Below are 21,323 nucleotides of genomic sequence, written 5' to 3' on the forward strand. Positions count from 1 at the left end.
TAATCCCTACCTGATCGTTAAACCTCAGCTTTGAATCGATGGTGACTCCCAGATCGCACTCGAATTTACCCGTTTGAGTGTCTCTGCGTCCATATAGTACTGATAGTGAGTTTGAGATATTATCTTGCACTTCTTGCTGTTAACGCACATGCCGCACTGCACCAGATAAGCATGACGTTTATATCCTCCTGCAAAGCGTCACAGTCTAAAGACGAGGCAATGATGCGATACACTTTGAGATCATCGGCAAAGGAAAGTTTGAATGATGAAAGTAGTATGCACAGGTCGTTAATAAAAATGTTGAAGATTAGAGGACCGAGAACGCTACCTTACGGTACACCACTTTTACTTCTGGAAGCTTGCATATCTGATCAAGAACTTCTTCAATTCGGTATACTGTTCCTTGATCTTTACGCAGTTCCATAATATTACCGTAAATTAGTATAACATTTTCAACAAGTGCTTTTGTTATTACCGACGCTTTTTTTGTTGGAATTGGAATTAGAACAATGGTTTTAGGTAGATTGCATTGAATTGTACGGACATATATATTGCCTTTATTAGTTTATTGCAAAAGGATCGACTGTATCAGTGGAAAGCACTTCGAATGGTTTAGTATGCCTACGTAACTTATTGATTTTGAATTTTTCTCAACTTTTTATGACATTCCTAATATCAAATTTCATATTTCGCCACTTGTGAAATTCTCACAGTTTCAAGTATAACCGGTGTTGACCAATATGTCCTCCCGTAGGGGTCATATGGTGACGCGTCAAGACTTCATTAATCTCTTTCTGCATATGTATAAACCTTGTGTGTACAATCTAACCCTCACTGTCCGGCAGTGTTATTATGGAAGAAAACTGCTTTTTATTCCCCTCAATTAAAGCAGGTTTAGTCCGGGAGTTAGAAGGTGTTAGCTCTATTGCACCTCCAGTGACCCATTTCAGAATGCCTGGTAATTCACGACCACTCCGAGGTCACTTTTACTTACAAAAAGCCCCGCATGTTCACTCTACCTTTATCGAATAGATAATGATATCATAAAAACACTCCGAGATTAAAAAAATATTATTTCCAAATCTGGCACGTATATAGTTTTGAAATTTGTTCAACTTTATTAAATCAATTTGAATGGACATTTCTTATCAATTTTGTTTCGAATACCTCTTGATTAATCTGCTGGCAGCACTTACTGGCCCTTACCGGCGACCAACGCGTCAGCCCGCAAAAGTAACTGTATATGCATATGTATAAAGGGTGTCCACGATGAAATTGCCACACTATGAAATTGCTCTAACTTTTTAACCGTTGGGTAGAATTTAATGAAAATTTGGGTGGATTTAGTTCATAGTGCATTATTTACATCCTGCAAGTTTTAAAGCCCTGTGATCAAAACTCGCGGAAATGGAGTCGAAAGAACAGCTCGTGCGTGATAAAATCTTGCGCATTCATCACGAGAACAAGGATCTCTCGCATCGTTCCATCGCTAAAACGTTGGGAATCGCGAATTCCACGGTGTCGCGAGTGATTAAGCGGTTCGAGGAACGGTTGACCACCGATCGGAAGCCCAGAAGTGAAGGAAAAAGTATTCCGTACAACACCAAAAATCACAACCGCGTAGTTGGGGCCTTCAACCGAAATCCGAACGCCTCCGTTAGGGATGTGGCTAAGAAGCTGCACCTAAGCCGAAGTTTTGTCCAGAAGGCCAAAACTAAGGCTGGGCTTCGAACGTTCAAGGTACAAAAGGCCCCTAATCGCGACGAGAAGCAGAACAAATCCGCCAAAACCCATGCCAGGAAGTTGTACCTCAACATGCTGACGAAAGTTGAATGCTGCATCATGGACGACGAAACATATGTGAAGGCCGACTTCAAACAGATCCCCGGCAACCTGTTTTTCACGGCCAAGGATAAGTTCAGCGTTCCGGAGCATGTCCGCACTCAGAAGATGTCCAAATTTGCGAAGAAATTCCTGGTTTGGCAAGCCATCTGCACGTGCGGGAAGCGGAGTGCACCTTTCGTGACCCAGGACACGATGAACGGACAGGTGTACATAAAAGAGTGCCTCCAGAAGCGGCTGCTTCCTCTCCTGAAGGCCCACAACGTCCCAACAATCTTCTGGCCGGATTTGGCCTCATGCCACTACTCCAAGGACGTGCTGAAGTGGTATGCGGACAACAAGGTCAATTTTGTGCCGAAAATGTTCAACCCTCCCAACACTCCGGAGCTCCGCCCCATCGAGAAGTACTGGCCGATTATGAAGCAGCACCTTCTTAGACGACCTAAGGTAGTGAAGACAGTCGAGGAACTGAAGAAAGTATGGGTTTACATGCAAAAAACGGTTGATTCACAGGTTGTGCAGAATCTTATGGCCGGGGTTAAGGCCAAGGTGCGGGCATTTGCGTATGGACTGTAAATAAAATACGAGTAAATTGGTAAAATGAAGTTTAATAGTTATTTCTCAATCCCTGAAAATTTGATGGCAATCGGATGAAAACTCGAATTTTGCGAATCAATTTTGTGTGTGGCAATTTCATCGTGGACACCCTTTAAACCTTGGTGGTTTAAAAGTAATTTGATTTGATAATTGTAAATGGATTTCTTTACGATTTCCTTTAATGATTGATTGCAGGGATATATATTTAAAAAAAATCTTCTTCCGCTAGCGCTCTCATGTCTCTCTTGTACTTTTTTAAAAGCTTTGAAATTTCTAGACATGCAGACTCTAAAGTTGTACTTCCATTGTTTTGTGTTTCCTAAGATTGTGATTATCTAAATGTATTTTTTTTATTTTTGTTGCAGTTCACTATCAATTTTAGCAATTTATTAACCTTAGACGAATGTTCAGTTCGCCACACAGTGATATGATCAATCTCTCTGTTGGGTTCTTATAATTTTTTTTAAATAATTACTTTATTTGTACAGGCTCAATCGAATAAACTCTACAGAGCCGAGTTATCATTTGCGTTATACATTATTACTGACTTATATTTAAAGTTAAAGGAACTGCACCGAATACTCGCGGTTGTCTCGAGGTTAGTGGAGATTTACAATATTTTGGATGAGAAAAAGGGAGTAGGAGGATTGAATTGTGATTTACGATACAATATTTAATTAATCCTAAAACGTGAACTTATATCTATTCATCTTGAAAACAAATATTTAAAAAAAATCCACACGTACAAAATACAAACTAAACACAAGGTTAATCAAACTTACAATCTAAGGTTAATATTCTTAAAGTAAACATATATGAGTTTCACATGAGGCGAGACATCAAACGTATGAAGTCTCTACCCACCTCCAACCCCTTGAACCAAGGACTCTTCAACACCTTAGGGATGATCGAGTATGGCCATCGTCCCAAACTCCCTTCACTCCATTTGTTTTGCCATATGGCGAGTGACTTTTGACGATAAATGAAGAAAAATTCATCGTAGGCGATTTGTCGGTCGTAAATATCGCCATCCATAGCGCCCACCTTAGCAAGTGAGTCCGCCTTCTCATTGCCCGGAATCGAGCCATGAGATGGGACTCATGCAAAGGTGATGACAAAAGATCTTAAAGATAACGCACTTAGAAGCTCTCGTATTTTCGAATAGCCTCGACAGAACTGAGACTATCCGTAAAAATTAAATAATGATCTGGTGCAAGTGAGGCAATACTTTCTAGTGTATAATGTATTGCCGCAAGCTCAGCAACATATACGGAACAAGGAGCTTGAAGCATTCGAGAGGCGCTATGAAATTCGTTGAATATACTAGAGATGGGAGATCCGCTCCCGAGCTGTTCTTAAGACCCGATTCACTCAAGTGAGCTGATGACCCGCGGTTCATTCTTTTAGGAACCGCAGCTCATCAGGACATTTTTATCACAAATCTAAACCATTCAATCCGAGACTTATAGCGGAATTTTTCAAAAAAGCACGCATTGAACAGTCACAGCGTAAACCAAGATGCACGTGTAATTCAACATGTGCATACTGATCGATAGCATCAACCGGTAAAGCAAACTTCCAAGCGGTTGTATGGGAGAGAGAGAGAGAGACATATGTACATGTGTTACACGATGTTAAATTTCTACTGGTATTATCCAATGTATTTACGTACCCAGCTCTTATTTCTCCAGCATGTGTGCTCTCACCTCTCCTCCCATCATTCTCTGGGGGAGTGGAAGATCCGCACAAAAGCAAATAACCGAAAAGCTAAATGCAGCTCTCCAGTTTAGCAGCTCATCTCCGGATCCGAATCATCGGCTCGAATGATTCAGTGAGATGACAGCTGTCGGACCCGTCCAGTTCTTTGGATCTTTTTCTCTCTCGATTCTTTACGATTCAGCTCCGGATCCGGATCTGAGCTGATGATCTAGAGCTAAAGCCGAGAATAGAGAGAGAGAGAGAGAGAGAGAGAGAGAGAGCTCCTCTTCGCTAAAGCAAACCCCACACGCATCAATATATTGACGCGAAGGGGAATTATTGACAATAATATTGATGATGTGAATCCAGAAATATTGTCAATCTCGATACATTGACGTCAATATAGAATGTATTGACAATACGATTATTGTCAAAACAAGCAATCGTGTAGGGTCCACATAATGCACGCTCTGATCTGAATACACCATTAGTGTTATGATATCAGTGAGCTGATGAGCTGCGGTTCCTAAAAATGAACCGCTGGTCATCAGCTGACTTTAGTGAGTTGGGTCTATAGAACACCTCGGGAGTCCATCTCTAGATCTGAGCTGAAGCCGAGAATAGTGGGAGCAATTTATGCAGCACAATTGCTCCCACTATTCTCGGCACAAGGTAGATTCCGTCCTGAGCGATATTCCACGCGCGGGGCGAGATTTAGCGAATGTACGAGAGGGATAGAAGTACTAGTTGTCTCTCTCATTCCAACACAAATTCTGCTCTGCTCTGCTAATGCACGCTCAGATCTGAATACACTATTAGACTTATGATATCAGTGAGCTGATGAGCTGCGGTTCCAAAAAACGAACCACGAGTCATCAGCTGACTTGAATGAATCGGGTCTAAAGAACAGCTTGGGAGCCCATCTCCAGATCTGAGATGATGTATTGATCTGGAGCTGAAGCCAAGAATAGTGAGAGCAAATCTGCTGAAGAATTAACATCAGAAATAAAATCTGTAGGTTGACTGGATTACATGGCTAGAGAAAAGGCGTAACATCGTGTAACACGATGTCGATCATATCATCGCGTGTGAAGAGCTGTTCAAAATAATCGACTCCCTTTAATCAGCTGGACGGGTCTGATCCGCTCAGCCAGATGAGCTATTTTGTCAACCTCTAGAAAATACCAAAACCAGCGGACGCCTCTGGGTTCTTCTAATTGTCTGTTGTCATTATTTAGTCTTTGTTAATTGTTCATTGAAAGAGTATTGACCACAAGTATCAAAGAGTTGCGGTACTAAGATTTTGTCGATATTTGGGATAGAGCATCTGCTCCTACTTTTCCTGGTAAATATTCTTTTTTTTTTTTATATAATGCGTTTATTTTTCCAGGCTCATTTGTCGTAGCTTTGCGGAGCCGATATTAATTGTTTAGATTACAAAATTACTTAAAACTAACGTTAGTAAAGCGGGGGCCGATTACTCGCGGCTATATCGAGGTTAGGGGTAACAAATTGTTACAAATGGATGGCAAGGTAGGGATTGAGAACACAAGGCGATGTGCTCTTGATCTCGAACTAAGCGACAAAGTGATGAAAAAGACAAACATGGGGATACACCGATGGGCAGCTAACAACTTGGGAGAACACAAGATGACACTAACTACTAAATCCTCAGATCTATCCGTTTTAAAAACAAATAAATTAAATTGCAATAGTCAAGATCTCGGCTCGCCAAGATGTCTTTAACGGGCCGCATAGGTTGTTTTCCCCGGACCCTAAGGGATGCAGATAACTCGGATCTAGCAACACAATTACCCAAAATTCAATATCTCAACAGCACGCTGAATTCCGGCCCTGAAAAACAACTTTTCCGAATGGAAATCGTCTGGGAAATCGATTGCCCATGGTCCCATAGACCGGAGAGCCTTGTAGGTATGTGTTTTGGACCGTTTTACCCCATTTTCCCCTACTTTTTGGAGGAAATGTTTTTTCACAGCTCTATTTTTCGTAAAACATAAGCACTTTATGCATGGTTTTAGAATACTATGTCTTAAAACAACAGTTCATGAGATATTAGGGGAATACGGGGTACACTTTATAGGGGAGAAAGGGGTAAAAGTGAAAATACAATCAATTTTTTTTAATACAAAATCATTTTTATTTAATGTATTTATTTATTTATTCGTCAATCAATCAAATCGTAGACTACATATTAACATTAAGACTTAAGTTCTATGACTTCGCAGGGTTCTGAAATATATTTTTAATTCTGTTGAGGGCATATTTCGGTCAATCATTTCACAATGATGATTATAAACAGTCATCATCTGATTTACCGGTCCAAATTTAGCGTAATTGGTCCGATGGCGATCTACTGCGAACAACTGTCGATTGCGTAATTGTCGGGAAGGTGCATACAAATTTAACCTTGACAATAGATCAGCTGAGTCAATGCGTTGCGAAATGATATTGTTTAATAAAGAAATCTTTGCGTAATCCCGACGTTCTTTCAATGTTTGAATGCTGATCAGCAAGCAACGTGCTTCATATGACGGGAGAGGAAAAGCCGTCCAACCTAACTTACGTAATGCATATAATAAAAATTGCTTTTGGATTGACTCTATTCGTTCTTCATGCTTTTTCATATAGGGTGACCAAACAACGCTACAATATTCTAAAATTGACCTCACATAAGCATCGTAAAGGGATTTAATTGTATAAGGATCTTTAAAGTGGAGACCGAAACGTTTTATAAAATTAAGCATATTGCCTGCTCTATGTATTATTGTGTTATAATGGTCCACAAATGTCAACTTAGAATCTAGAATAACACCTAAATCTCTTACATTTTCACATTTTTGAACATTTTCATTACCTAATGTAATACAAAGATTTTGTTTGTTTAGTTTTCTACTGTACGTTATAAGATTACATTTTTTGATATTTAGTTTCAATAAACTTTTACTACACCATCTGTAAAAAACATTTATTTCATTCTGAAACACATTCATATCGTTATCGCTTCCTATTTCTAAAAATAGCTTCATGTCATCAGCGTATATAAGTACCTTGATATTTTTTAAAATAAGAGAGACGTCATTAATGTACAAAATAAAAAGAAGAGGACCTAGGTGCGATCCCTGGGGAACCCCTGACGTGACATGAATTGGCTTAGATGTTTTTTCGTTGAATCTTACAATTTGCTGGCGATCAACTAAATACGATCTAATCCAGGTGATGAGCTCCATCTCAATTCCCATTTTTTCTAATTTAAAAATCAGCATTTGGATATCAATTCTGTCAAACGCTTTGCTGAAGTCTGTATATAGAGCTTCTACTTGGTTACCTCTGTCCATTGCATTTAATACAAAGTCCACAAATTCCAAAAGGTTTGTGGTGGTTGAACGGCCTTTAAAAAATCCGTGTTGTGCACTAGTTATTCTTTGTTTTATTTGGCCAAAAATGTTTTTATTTATAATTGATTCGAAGAGTTTTGGAATGCACGAAATGATAGCAATCCCACGATAATTTCGAATATCGGATTTTTTACCTGATTTATATATGGGTATTAAGTAAGATTTTTTCCATACCTTCGGGAATATACCGGATTCAAGCGACATATTAAACAGCCAGAATAAAGGGGTTGTGAGTTCAGTTGCTAAGTTTTTCATAAAAGTAGGTGGGATTCCATCTGGTCCTGAACCTTTAGTGGCGTCCAAATCTCGTAGGCCATTCCAAATATCATGACGCGAAATGTTATTAACGCCAACAGTAGTTGAAAAGTCAGGAAAATAAGAAAAATATTCATAATCACGATCATTATCTGAAAATTTCGTGTATGTTTCTTGAAAAAAAGTGGCGAAAAGATTACATATATCATCAGAATTATTACCTTCCTTTTCATCCAATGTCATTTTTGATGGAAAACTGCACGATTTCATTTTAGTTTTGACGTAATTGAAGAAGTTTCTTGGACATGATTTAATTTCATTCTCAGTTTTTATGTTAAACTCAGAAAGTGCCAAAGAAATTGCATCATTGAGTTGATCACAAATCCTTAAATACTTTTCGAGATTATCACGATTTTTATGTTTTCTGTATAATTTGTGAGCTTTTTGTTTACGATTTTTCAAGTTAATGATATGATTAGTGAACCAAACCGGATATTTGGAGGAATAATTGCGTCGTCTCCTTTTTAATGGAATTTCCTCGTGAATTACGTCAAACAGAATTTTATAAAAACCTACACGGCACATTCAACATTTACCTGATCCTTCAAAATGGTTTTCCAATTTAGTCCATTGAATTTAGTTTTAATATTATCATAATTAGCATTTTTGTAGTCGAACACATTTTCATACTCACTGTCGTTGGGGTGTTGACTCTCATGAACAAATATGGAATACTCGATTGCTGTGTGAAATGCTTCATTCTTCCATAAAGGAGAAATAGATTTACTTACACAGAAATCTTCATGTATATTCGTTAACAAGAAATCTAGGAAACAATTCTGTTGATTTCTTACATGGTTTATTTGGTTTAATCCTAAAGACGCCATTTTTTCAAAAATAAATTGTAATGTTTCGTTTTCCCCAATGACTGGGAGAAGAAAACTCTCATTATCTGAATCAGGAATAAAATCAGCATTGCGTTGATTGAAATCTCCATAAATATGAATTTTGAATTCAGGGGGAAATTGAAATACGATTTCTTCAGCTATTTGGAAAAACTTTTCATACAAGGACTTACAAGCGTAATCTGGGGGAAAATAGACTGTGGTAAAAATATGAGTTTCACCAGCTATATTTGTCTTTACCCACACATGCTCAAATTCTTTTACTTTCGATGAAACAATAAGTTCTGAAATAAATTTTGAAGAAATAGCAATAAGAACTCCACCACCTGACATTCTTTGGGTTTCGAGTAAGTCACGATCATCTCTGAAAACATTATAATCATTTCCAAAAGTTTCCTCACTTTTAATGTTCTCGTTCCAACTAGTTTCAGTGCCCAAAATAACTGAAAAAGAGGAACTCAGTATATTTTTATAAATTTCATTCATTTTTGTTGCGCTTTTCATACGATTAAAATTCTGACAATATACCACAATTTCCGTAGAATGTGTTTCAGATGAAATTTTTGTTTGTTCGTCAGAGCTTAGAATATTATTAAAAATATCGGATTCATTAAAAGTCACATCCGGTTCGTCACAGTCTGCCTCAGAAAAGTGCGTCAGGTTCATCTCCTGCGAAACATCGTGATCCTCGTCAATTTCATTCTCAGCCGCATCCGGTACGTCACAGACTTCTTCTGAAGAGAGCATCAGATTAAGCAGAAACACATTTTCTTCCTCCAAAGGGTGCGTCAATTGTGTTGAAAACACGAGTGCCTGCATGAGCACGCCTCATACGATGAAGCTGAAGTTGACCGGTTGGTTGGATGTGCTGTTATAGAAGGTGGAAATTCAGCACTCGTCGGGTACGGGTTCAATATCTCTCCCCTTCGAAATTGAATTGTAGGCCGATAGTTAACCGGCGGTCGCGAAAACTGATCTTTCACTGCCGCAAGAAGTACTCTGTCAGGCGGAAGCAAGTGGTTGCCATTTTTTCTGCTTACTATGTGATTACCCTGAGCGCTGATGTTGTTATTGTTGCAGTTATTGTTGTAGTTGTTATAGTTATTGGAGATGTCTCTATTGTAGTTGGCGTGATTGGTGTTGCAGTTGTAGTCGACGTTGTTTCTGTTGTAGTTGTTGTGGTTGATTTTGTTGTTGCTGTTGTTGTTTCTGCTACGATTGTGTGAGTTGTTGTTTTTGTTGAACATTTTTTGGTAGGCCCTTTTCTGCTTCCTCCGCTTACTAGCCTTTGCAGCCAATTTTTGCTGGCTCAGATGTCGCGATTTTCGAGCATCGTACTCCGTCCAATCAGCTTTCCACACCTTCCTGTCACCCAAAACCCTCCAACCGGAGTCGGCGGCATCATTGTTATTTCGGTTGTTTTTGTTGTTCAATTCGCCCATTAGGCTGGGCGGGGACGGCAAACGTGCGTCCATAGTATTAATTACAGAGGCAAGGCATTTAATTTCATTTAAAATGTCCCCACCAACTGCGTCCGTAAGACATTGCTCTCCAGTCAACACATTTGATGTAGAACACCGTTCAGTGCATTGAGCAGCCATGTCCATGGTTAGACTGCTCAAATTTGTGACTTCATCGCATATTTTCGTCAGCTCACGTGACAAATCCCCCGTAAGATCACGAACATAGTCCTCGATACGGTTTCTCGTCGTCTCCATGGATATATTGAATAATGAGGTCAGGTGGTTTTTAATGCCAGCGACCTCATCGGATTTGTTTAAAGAGCTGACTTCAAGACCGCGCGACAATGTCGACACCGCATTTTTTACTTTCGACGTTGTGTTGTTATTTACAGTTGACACCGATTCTATTATGGTGGACAGTGAACTTTCCAGGACTGCGATCGCTTCGAGAATTGAATCAGATTTTTCGTTCTGGCTTGCAAGTCGATGCAAAACTTGCGTGTTGGTATCCAGTTGTTTTTCGAAGGCCTTATGCTGATCAATTAGCAATCTAAGATCAAATTCCAACGTGACGAGCACTTGGCAAGAACTGCAGCACGGTAGCACGTAGGATTGAACATCAATCTTTTTGTCCCTTTTCCGTAGAGAACCACGTTGAACTGAGACTCCCACGCAGGCAGCATGAAATGAGCGCGCACACCCGATGCAGCTCCACAATTGCGTATCGACGGTAGTTTCCAGTGAACAAATTTCGCAGTTCATTTTGACAAAAATAACACACAAGAATAAAAAAAAACCGAAGAGCACGCAAAAAAACAGAATGTGCTATACCACGAAAACGCACGTGGCTACGAGCAAATTGAAAACGCGTCCGCACTGAATGACGACTAAAGAGACGACAATATAGGAGCAGTTAGATAAAGTACTCAATTTGGCTCGGATTTCGGTCAGGAAATACGAGGAATGCTTCATCGGCTTCATTGAACGAATAACGTCCAATGAGCTAGGACTATCCGTAGAAGTGAAATAATGGTCATAAGGTAGTGAGGCAATTTGCTCTACTGCGTAGAATATGGCTGCTAGTTCCGCAACATATACGGAACAGGGTTTATGCAGTTGATAAGAGGCGTTGAATGCTCCAAATCCAGTGGAAGCGTTTATAGTTGACCCATCTGTGGAAAAAATCTTATTTTTACTGACATGGTGGTACTTGTTTGCAAAAATTAAGGTGATCTGGTATTCCACGGATTTCTTGAAACATGGTCAGATCAAAATTTACAGTTTACAGTACTATAAAAGTCTTGGAGGCAAACACGATTCAAATTGTACAAAGAAGGGCCAATCTCCAGCGTCATGTACTCGTAATAGAGACTCATGAATCTTGTTTGAGGATTTCTGTCAAGCAGCTTCTCAAAGTTTTCTATTACCAATGGGTTCATTTCTTCACAACGGATAAGAAACCGGAAGGACAGTTCTGCGAAATGATCTGTCAGTGGGAGAACACCCGCGAGTACTTTGAGGCTCATCGTATGAGTAGAGTGCATACAGCCTAGCGCAATACGAAGGCAACGGTATTGAACCCGTTGCAGCTTCAGGATGTGTGTTTTTGCTGAAATTGATTCTTTGTTGCCATTTTTGTTTCACATACGCAATATGTTTTCCCCATGTGCTTTTGGAATCGAAGCAGACACCTAAATACTTGAAAGATATACTTTGAGTGATTGTTCTACCCTTTAGTTGCAGCTGAAACTGTGCAGTATGATGCTTCCTAGAAAAAAAACAACCAACTCAGTTTTCTCCGGAGAGAATTCGATACCCAGCTTCATAGCCCAAGTAGACAAATTGTCTAAGGTATCTTGCAATGATCCTTGCAGCTCCGGTGCACTTGGCCCTATAACGGACACAACGCCGTCATCTAAAAGCTGCCTTAGCGAGCAATTTTCATCAAGACAACCATCAATGTCTTTTACATAAAAATTATAAAGAAGGGGGCTTAAACATGAGCCCTGGGGGAGACCCATGTAACTAATTCGTGAAGTTGTCGAGCTACCATGAAAAAAGCTCATGTATTTCTCAGATAACAGGTTGCTTCAATAGTTGTTCATAATTGGTGAAAGCCCACTATCGTGGAGTTTATCCGAAAGGACATCGATACAAACAGAATCAAAAGTCCCCTTAATGTTCATGAAAACTGAACCCATTTGCTGTTTTTGCGCATAGGCCAGTTGGATTTCAGTTGAAAGCAATGCAAGACAGTCACTCGTTCCTTTGCCACTCCGAAATCCAAATTGAGTATCTGAAAGTAGACCATTCGACTCGATAAATATTCAATGTCGAAGTCATATTCTTTGAGATCTAGCCTCATTTTTGTTAGAAAAGGAGTAACTGGATTTGTTTTCCGTCGATCTTGTTTTCCGTGCTGAGCACCAATGCTACCGACGCCAGGAAGGCAGCTCCCATACCTGGACCCTACCTATCGACCCATCAACTCATGAACCGGAGACCAACGGCTTTACCTTACTGTTGCAACATAGCAAGCCTCAATGTTCACACTTGCGTGCAGGTACGGAATATCACGTTCGATGTGCAGAGTACACCTGAGTTCGAAAGGTAACACGCGCGTTCAATGAACGTGCACTGAAGAAATTGAAACTCAAGCTCAACGCCGTCTATGTTTCGTGAAGGCTGCTTCATCCATGCTTCTTACGTAAAAGACTTAAGTTCAAATCCCATCTGGACTAGTCAGAAATGATCTAAAATGTGTTCAACAAAACAATTAGACAAAAATCGTTAGTTTTATTTTCAACAAGACGTTAACAGCAGAACTTGAAGTTAAGATGCTTTCATTTAAAAAAAAGTGAAATCACAATATGTAATCAGACTTATTTCATGACAATTAAAATCAAAATAGGTTTTCATTATGATAGAAACAGCAAACCTTAAAATCTATTTGCTTTCATTTTGCTAACAGAATTTGCTCGGGGGCAATTTACGCCAGGTTGTTATTCAGTTAAATATTTTGAATACAAAATCAGTAGTCAAACTAATTTCATCGATAGCAGGATTAGTTTTCAATTTGATTCAACAGTGTAAAATGTTGCTCTCATTTTTGCTGTGTTAACCGTTAAGTCAACCAAAATGAGATCAACCGGAGTATTCAAAATAAGTTACATCATAAAAGCAACTTTTGATTACAATTAGATCTACAGCTTTCCTCGGGTAGTCATCCATACATTTAAATCAAGTAATTAAGTTATTACAGTGATAGTTTCCTGGTTAAAACACTTTCCCAGTATTTGTTTACTTGTGTTCTTCGTAACATTTCACAATTTCACGCAATCGAATACATTAAATAAATAAAAACCCTGCTTTTCAATCCTATAGGTGAACGGAATACAATACAAAGAAATACACTTTGACTCCACTACTTTGCTAGCTAACGCAAAAATATCATTGAACATGCGTTGCCAGATGTAATGCCTTTAGCAATGAATTTAAGTTTACTAAAACAAGTAAAGGGTGTCCACGATGAAATTGCCACGCTATGAAATTGCTCTAACTTTTTAACCGTTGGGTAGAATTTAATGAAAATTTGGGTGGATTTAGTTCATAGTGCATTATTTACATCCTGCAAGTTTTAAAGTCCTGTGATCAAAACTCGCGGAAATGGAGTCGAAAGAACAGCTCATGCGTGATAAAATCTTGCGCATTCATCACGAGAACAAGGATCGCTAAAACGTTGGGAATCGCGAATTCCACGGTGTCGCGAGTGATTAAGCGGTTCGAGGAACGGTTGACCACCGATCGGAAGCCCAGAAGTGAAGGAAAAAGTATTCCGTACAACACCAAAAATCACAACCGCGTAGTTGGGGCCTTCAACCGAAATCCGAACGCCTCCGTTAGGGATGTGGCTAAGAAGCTGCACCTAAGCCGAAGTTTTGTCCAGAAGGCCAAAACTAAGGCTGGACTTCGAACGTTCAAGGTACAAAAGGCCCCTAATCGCGACGAGAAGCAGAACAAGTCCGCCAAAACCCGTGCCAGGAAGTTGTACCTCAACATGCTGACGAAAGTTGAATGCTGCATCATGGACGACGAAACATATGTGAAGGCCGACTTCAAACAGATCCCCGGCAACCTGTTTTTCACGGCCAAGGATAAGTTCAGCGTTCCGGAGCATGTCCGCACTCAGAAGATGTCCAAATTTGCGAAGAAATTCCTGGTTTGGCAAGCCATCTGCACGTGCGGGAAGCGGAGTGCACCTTTCGTGACCCAGGACACGATGAACGGACAGGTGTACATAAAAGAGTGCCTCCAGAAGCGGCTGCTTCCTTTCCTGAAGGCCCACAACGTCCCAACAATCTTCTGGCCGGATTTGGCCTCATGCCACTACTCCAAGGACGTGCTGAAGTGGTATGCGGACAATAAGGTCAATTTCGTGCCGAAAATGTTCAACCCTCCCAACACTCCGGAGCTCCGCCCCATCGAGAAGTACTGGGCGATTATGAAGCAGCACCTTCTTAAACGACCTAAGGTAGTGAAGACAGTCGAGGAACTGAAGAAGGTATGGGTTTACATGCAAAAAACGGTTGATTCACAGGTTGTGCAGAATCTTATGGCCGGGGTTAAGGCCAAGGTGCGGGCATTTGCGTATGGACTGTAAATAAAATACGAGTTAAATGGTAAAATGAGGTTTAATAGTTATTTCTCGATCCCTGAAAATTTGATGGCTATCGGATGAAAACTCGAATTTTGCGAATCAATTTTGTGTTTGGCAATTTCATCGTGGACACCCTTTATATATAAAGTTTTACTTATTAACTTTGAAAAGTGGATGTATGCACTGGTAAACAATTATCAGAAAATAAATAAATAAAACAAAAAGGACTTCTTTTGGCACACGACCGTTCCAACTAAAATGAATGCACATTATTAAATTAAACACAAACAGGGGAGATGGAATATCTTACAGCGTGGTCTGGTAATGTGATTTTTTTGTCTACGAAATTCTTGTGAACTAGACAGTGTGACGTCACATTTGCTGTTGTGTTTCTCACCATACCACTTGGTATTTATGAAGCATGGACGATTTTGGCACGGCGACACATGCTACCAATATTTTTTTCCAATACATTTTGAATGTGATGATTTAGGAAAACAAGAAGAAGAAGAAGCAGAAGCAAAGTCAAGAGAACTAAAATATCTTGCTCTTCCTAGCTGGTCTAGAATTGTATCAATACGGGCAGGGAGTTTGCTGCCAGTATTTTTTTATGAATTACTTGAAATTGACTACTAGTTTTAATTTTTTTATATTGTCATCCGATTTTTTTTTGGAACTAGACGAATCAGAGAATTGAAAGGTGATGATTCTATTATTTAGTCATTAATAAACTTTTTTATTTCAATTTTTATTTCATCAGATTGGGAATGAATCTGTTTATAATTTGGTATGTAGACTGTCAAGTCAAGTCAAGTCGTCAAGTTATGTTTAGTGAATTGAAATTATTGGTTGGTAAATGCTTTTCTGATAAACAAAAATGTTTTGATGCTTTTTGATTGCGTTCATTAAATTTCGTTTAGCAAAATAAGGGAAATTATTAAAGTTCAATTTTGTGTTTATAAAAGTTTCTAATTAAACATTATTTCCCGTGAGAATTAAGCGTCTATACACCTATACCATCGCTGTTGAACGAAGCGATAATGTATAATAATCACTGAATACTTAATAATTTGATCTTATAGGCTCTGTTACAACTTGTGTAAGTCAAATAAAAGCTTCTCGACACATATTTTTCAACACCAAGTAGTTCAATGTGGTGGTTGAATAATTTTTCCACATTTGTGTAAACAAAGCCTGAACAGAATTAAAACTTAAAAATTTATTAAATATAGTACAAGTATTATTAAGCATGCAGTTGAATAAAATCGTTAAGAAGCGATTGTTTGTTGGGAGGGCGATTATATATTTAAGGCTAAAAATTGAAAGTCAAAATGCTGCACTAGAAATAACTTCGAAAGTTTTTAATATCAATAAATTATACACATTTTAGGTCATTCGTGACTTGAAGTTTCCCTTTCGACTGTGAACATTAAGATTTTACGCAAGAATTTGAAAAACTTATATTAATTAAACATCTAATTTTTTAGAACCTTGAAAAAGTAGTGGGCCAGCTTGAGCGAAAATTGCTCAAATGTTAACTAACTATAAGTATTGGCAGCTATCAACAAAATCCAATCATAATCTTAAGCATCCAGCATAAGGACGTTTAACAATATACAAAGTGAAATAAAAAAAAAATGCCATCACTTGTATGGTAGATATATCAAAATCGTAAAATGTGCTGCTTTTAATTGATTTACACGATAAAAAGAAGAAGTCCGGAGTGATTTGAGATTTGGGCGTAATTGCTTTTGAAAACAAACACGTCAATTACTGATTTCTCTTCAATAAAAGCTCAATCTCACAAACAAACTATACCAAATGATAGAGGAATCATTCCTCTACCTCATAGTGTTATTACTTTTCGAGATTGAGCTTTTATTCGCGAGAAATCGGTGATTGACGTGTTTGTTTACAAATGCAATTACGCCCAAATCTCAAATCACTCCGGAAGTGCGAATACATTTCCCAGAGGCATACCAAATGAATCATTAAAATTGGTCCTTTGATTTATTATGTATATTTCAAACTATTTCTATGTAGAAACCGATATTTTGAAAGTGCTTTACTGTGCATTGTATACATTCGCAAATGATGCTTTATAATGCATTGTTTGTTTATTTATATATTTGGTTAAAAAACCGATGTTAAATGCAAGTTTTAAAATTATTTATGCAATTCTGAAAATCGTGGTAATGGATCGTGAAAATGGATCTAATGTTGGCCTATGGATCTAAAATTGGGTCCATCGTTGAAAATCTGCTATTTATTAATTTTATCTAGATTAACGCGTCATTGGGACGGTACTAATGAATATGTTTGGTCACTATTGAAAATGTAGTCGAAAACTGAATTTATGTATGGGCCCAAATTAAGGGCATTTAGGCCTGCATTACATCCATTTCCCCTATACACGAACCATGCTTTGTGATAAAACTGAGAGTGATATAAACGGAGTGTGAAAACAACGAATCGTGATTGGAAGAAAATTCCACTTTTTTGCGGTAGGATAAACTGCCAGGCATACTGAATTGTTAAGTTAACAACGAACAACACACAAAAGCATAGTTAACCATTTCAGAAATCTTGAACAAGTTTTATTATCATTTGTCGTTAACAGAAAATGTGAACTTTTTCCATACCTCAAAGAAACTAAACAAAAACCAATTATTGACAACGTTATCAAAACTTAACAACCAAATCATATGTTTGTCAACACCTGAAAAAAAATCAATCATCTTTTCCTTTCGCTGTTCTCATTTTTTTTTTTAGCTTAAGATAAGAGTCTATTAAGTCTTATCGTAGGCAACTGCCATCACAAGGATCGTGCATGAGAGCAGAGTTGCTTGTTTTTCGGAATTATTAATCATTAGATGTTGTATCGGTATTTTGTACTTGTACGTTACAAGGAGAGGTTGTCTGGCATGTGTTTGACACATAAAATATGCAAATTTCGCTTTCAGAGAGTCCCAATCAGCGTTTTTATGATTAGTTAGCGCTCACTAAGAGTGAACCAGGGGTATTCTATAGCTGTCAAAGCCCCTACATTCAGTTTGAATCCAATATGTCTTCGATTTTGATTATGATTCAATGGCAAATCAAACAGGTTGCTTCAATGAACATTGAAACATCGGCTCCGTAAAGCTAACGCAATTAAGCCATCCAAATAATCGATCTAGGTAAAGAAAAACAGGTTGTTTCGTTATTCCATCAAAATACTGAGCAACCTGGAACGACTTTCTTGAATATTCCAATCCATGAGAAAGCACAATTTTACACTCCTTCTCTGCTTTGTAGAACATAGGAACCCGTGTATCTTTCAATCTATTAGACCGCGATGCTGGATGCCAAGCTCTACACGCAACGGTGTTGGTGCCACTTAACCGCTTTCTTAGTATTCATTAAAAATAAGAGACATCACAAATCGCCAACCAGTATTTTCATGTGCCTCTATGTGACGAAGCAATTTCTGCTGATTGTTTCATGTATGGTCACTAACACAAATGTATTGTTTGGAATTGGTCAACTACACTGAGAGTTGATTAATCAAGGAATCACGAAATTTGCGTGGCGGCACAGTCAGACGTATCTACCTAGTCTTATCGTTTGTTTACTCTTCGAATATCGCGCATCCAGCCAGGAATGAGCTTATATAAACTCATTATCTGCCTGTCTCGCGTTTCAGTTCATTACAGTAGCTCTTGATTCCACATGATCCCGTGCTGAGCGGTACATCGAAAATGCTTTTCATTTACACGTTCGCTCTCTTGGCGCTCGCGGTCACATTAGCCCTGAAGTACTTCTACTCGTACTGGGATCGCCATGGACTGGCGAATGTTAAACCACACATTCCGTTCGGAAATTTGAAAACAGTGGTCAGGAAGCAGGAATCCTTCGGCATCGCCATCAACCAGCTGTACTGGCAGACGAAGGGCCAACTGGTCGGAATCTATCTGTTCTTCCGACCGGCCATACTGATTCGTGACGCGCACCTAGCTCAGCAGATCATGACGACGGATTTCAACCATTTTCACGACCGTGGAGTGTACTGCAACGAGCAAGGGGACCCGTTTTCGGCGAATCTGTTTGCTCTTCCCGGTAAACGGTGGCGTAATCTGAGGAACAAACTTTCACCGCTGTTCACCGGTGGACAGCTGCGTGGCATGATGCCAACGATTTTGGATGTCGGTAGCAAACTGCAGAAGCATCTGGAGCCGGCTGCTGAAAAGAAAGAAGTACTGGAAATTCGTGACATCGTTTCTCGATTTGTGCTGGAGATTATAGCAACGGTATTTTTCGGATTCGAAGCTAATTGCATTGAAGACCGAAACGATGCCTTCAGCAGAGTTTTGCGACAAGCGCAGCGTGAGAGAATATCTGCAAATTTTCGTGCCTCTGCCGTATTCGTGTGTCCTGAGTTGCTAAAGTTCACTGGAATTTCATCCCTTGAACCGGAAGTGATTGAATTCGTAACGGGGATAGTGACCAAGCAGATCGAGCATAGGGAAAAGAGCGGTGTTTCGAGGAAGGATTTTATTCAGCAGTTGATTAACCTTCGTCGCGATGAAAGCCAAGATAAAATGAGCATTGAACAGTGTGCTGCAAACGTGTTTCTGTTTTATGTGGCCGGATCGGAAACCTCTACCGGGACAATCACCTTCACATTGCACGAATTGAGCCAGAACTCGGATGTGATGAAGAAGTTGCAGACGGAAATTGACGAAACGCTTGCGAAATCCAATGGGGAAATTACATATGACGTTTTAAAGCAGATGCAGTACCTGGATATGTGCGTGAAGGAAACGCTTCGAAAGTATCCGGGTCTTCCGATTTTGAACCGCGAATGTACGGTGGACTACAAGGTGCCTGAGTTGGATGTAACGATTCGGAAGGGGACTCAGGTGGTGATACCACTGTTTGCGTACAGCATGGATGAGAAGTATTTCCCCGAACCGGACCGCTACTACCCGGAGAGGTTTGATGAAGGTACGGCAGCCTATGATGAGAAAGCATACTATCCCTTCGGGGAAGGTCCCAGGAATTGCATAGGTAAACTCGGTGATGAGCAGTTGTGTAACAAATTACTTAATTTGATTTTTATTTTGTTTTTACTCATCAGCATTTAGAATGGGTGTGCTCGTTTCCAAGATTGGATTGATTCTGCTCCTGTCGAAGTTCAGTTTCGAAGCAACACAAAGTCCAAAAATCGTGTTCAGTCCCGCGTCGGTACCTCTTTTGCCGAAGGGGGGAATATCGCTGAAGATTTCTAGTCGAAATAATTAGATTAAGTAGGTCCCAGCTAAGCAACAGTGTACGCAGCACACCGATGTGATAGTTTTCTGCATGTGAAAGAGTAAGCGATAACAGCATATAAGAATAAATGAATACTCATTGCAAATATTGAACTATGGCGATCCAAAAATGGAAGGGAAGTGAAATTTCATCAGTGAATTTAGAGCTGGCAACTCACACATTTTTACAACACAAATCCATTTAAGGGGAGCCCATAATCTACGATGCTTAATGACCGAGTTTCGGTCATTGGACTTCGACTTTCAAAGTAAAGAACGGTAATTTCGTTCAGCACAATAAGATCTCCGAACTGTACTAAAATAGACTTCCCTGAACTTCTCAAAACTTTTTAAAAGTTTCCATAATTTTCCTGAACTAAACTGAGCTACCTTGAAGATTTTTGATCTATACTGAAGTTTTTTAAACTTCTTTGAAGTTCACTGAAATCCCCTTAAAATTTATAATTTTCTATGAACTCCTCTAAACCTGACTGAAGTTTTCGTTCCTTCACGAAGTTCCTTAAAAACTCAAGAAGTATTCGTAAGTTGTCTAACGTTCCAGCAATTGTTTTATATTCATACGCAGTGTTTGTAAAATCATACTCAAATCTTATTCATTGAACGTCCAGATTCTCATGCACACTCAACGCCAAAAAATCATTTCACCTTGAAACTCATAAAAATCGCTCAAATATCTATTGATAGCATGCAAATGTATGTTGTGTTCAAGGGGTAGGTCACTCCGCACACCAATCTTAGGTCATCTTTTTTGTCAGTGTGCCGCAGGTGCGCCGATTGTGCTGGTCACAGAACAAGCTGCGAATGTTTGTAAAATACCCATCCCGGCAACCCGGTATTTCTGACACCTTTAATGTTTTGGTTTGAAATCGCAAGGATAAATCGGATTGAGGATGACGCGGGAAGTGGCTGGTGTTGGTGTTTTATGTTCATAGGATGATAAAAGTCCTGTGTTTTAGTCTTCTATAATGCCCTCAAAGGCAGACCAGAAACCTAGCCTTTCGTGATGTGAAAAGCATTGGTCTATCAGCGGCCGGAAAGAGTTGGAGCCGGTGGGGAGCATTGTTGAAGACTTACCATAGAGGATGATGAATGGACTTATTTATTTTGTTTTGTGTGATTTGCAGCAGTATTTGAATTAAGGGTTGAACCTAAATTTCGTATTTAGATAATTTTTATAA

At 39.2% G+C, this 21,323-nt stretch overlaps 2 protein-coding genes across 2 annotated transcripts in view; both read left to right on the forward strand.

Annotated features, from left to right (window-relative positions):
- LOC135713158 (uncharacterized) overlaps positions 1-21,323 on the forward strand; it is a 459,682-nt gene that overhangs the window by 144,789 nt on the left and 293,570 nt on the right. The window lies entirely within an intron of this gene.
- On the forward strand, positions 18,540-20,149 carry LOC135713126 (probable cytochrome P450 6d4). Its single transcript, XM_065236235.1, has 2 exons — positions 18,540-19,882; positions 19,953-20,149. Exons 1-2 carry the CDS (start codon positions 18,574-18,576, stop codon positions 20,114-20,116), a joined length of 1,473 nt encoding a protein of 490 aa, XP_065092307.1. The 5' UTR covers positions 18,540-18,573; the 3' UTR covers positions 20,117-20,149.

Source organism: Ochlerotatus camptorhynchus, unplaced genomic scaffold, assembly GCF_037179485.1.
Source record: "Ochlerotatus camptorhynchus isolate MF236.1 unplaced genomic scaffold, CSIRO-AGI_Acam_v1.1 ptg000539l, whole genome shotgun sequence".
In the NCBI taxonomy this organism is placed as follows: domain Eukaryota; kingdom Metazoa; phylum Arthropoda; class Insecta; order Diptera; family Culicidae; genus Ochlerotatus; species Ochlerotatus camptorhynchus.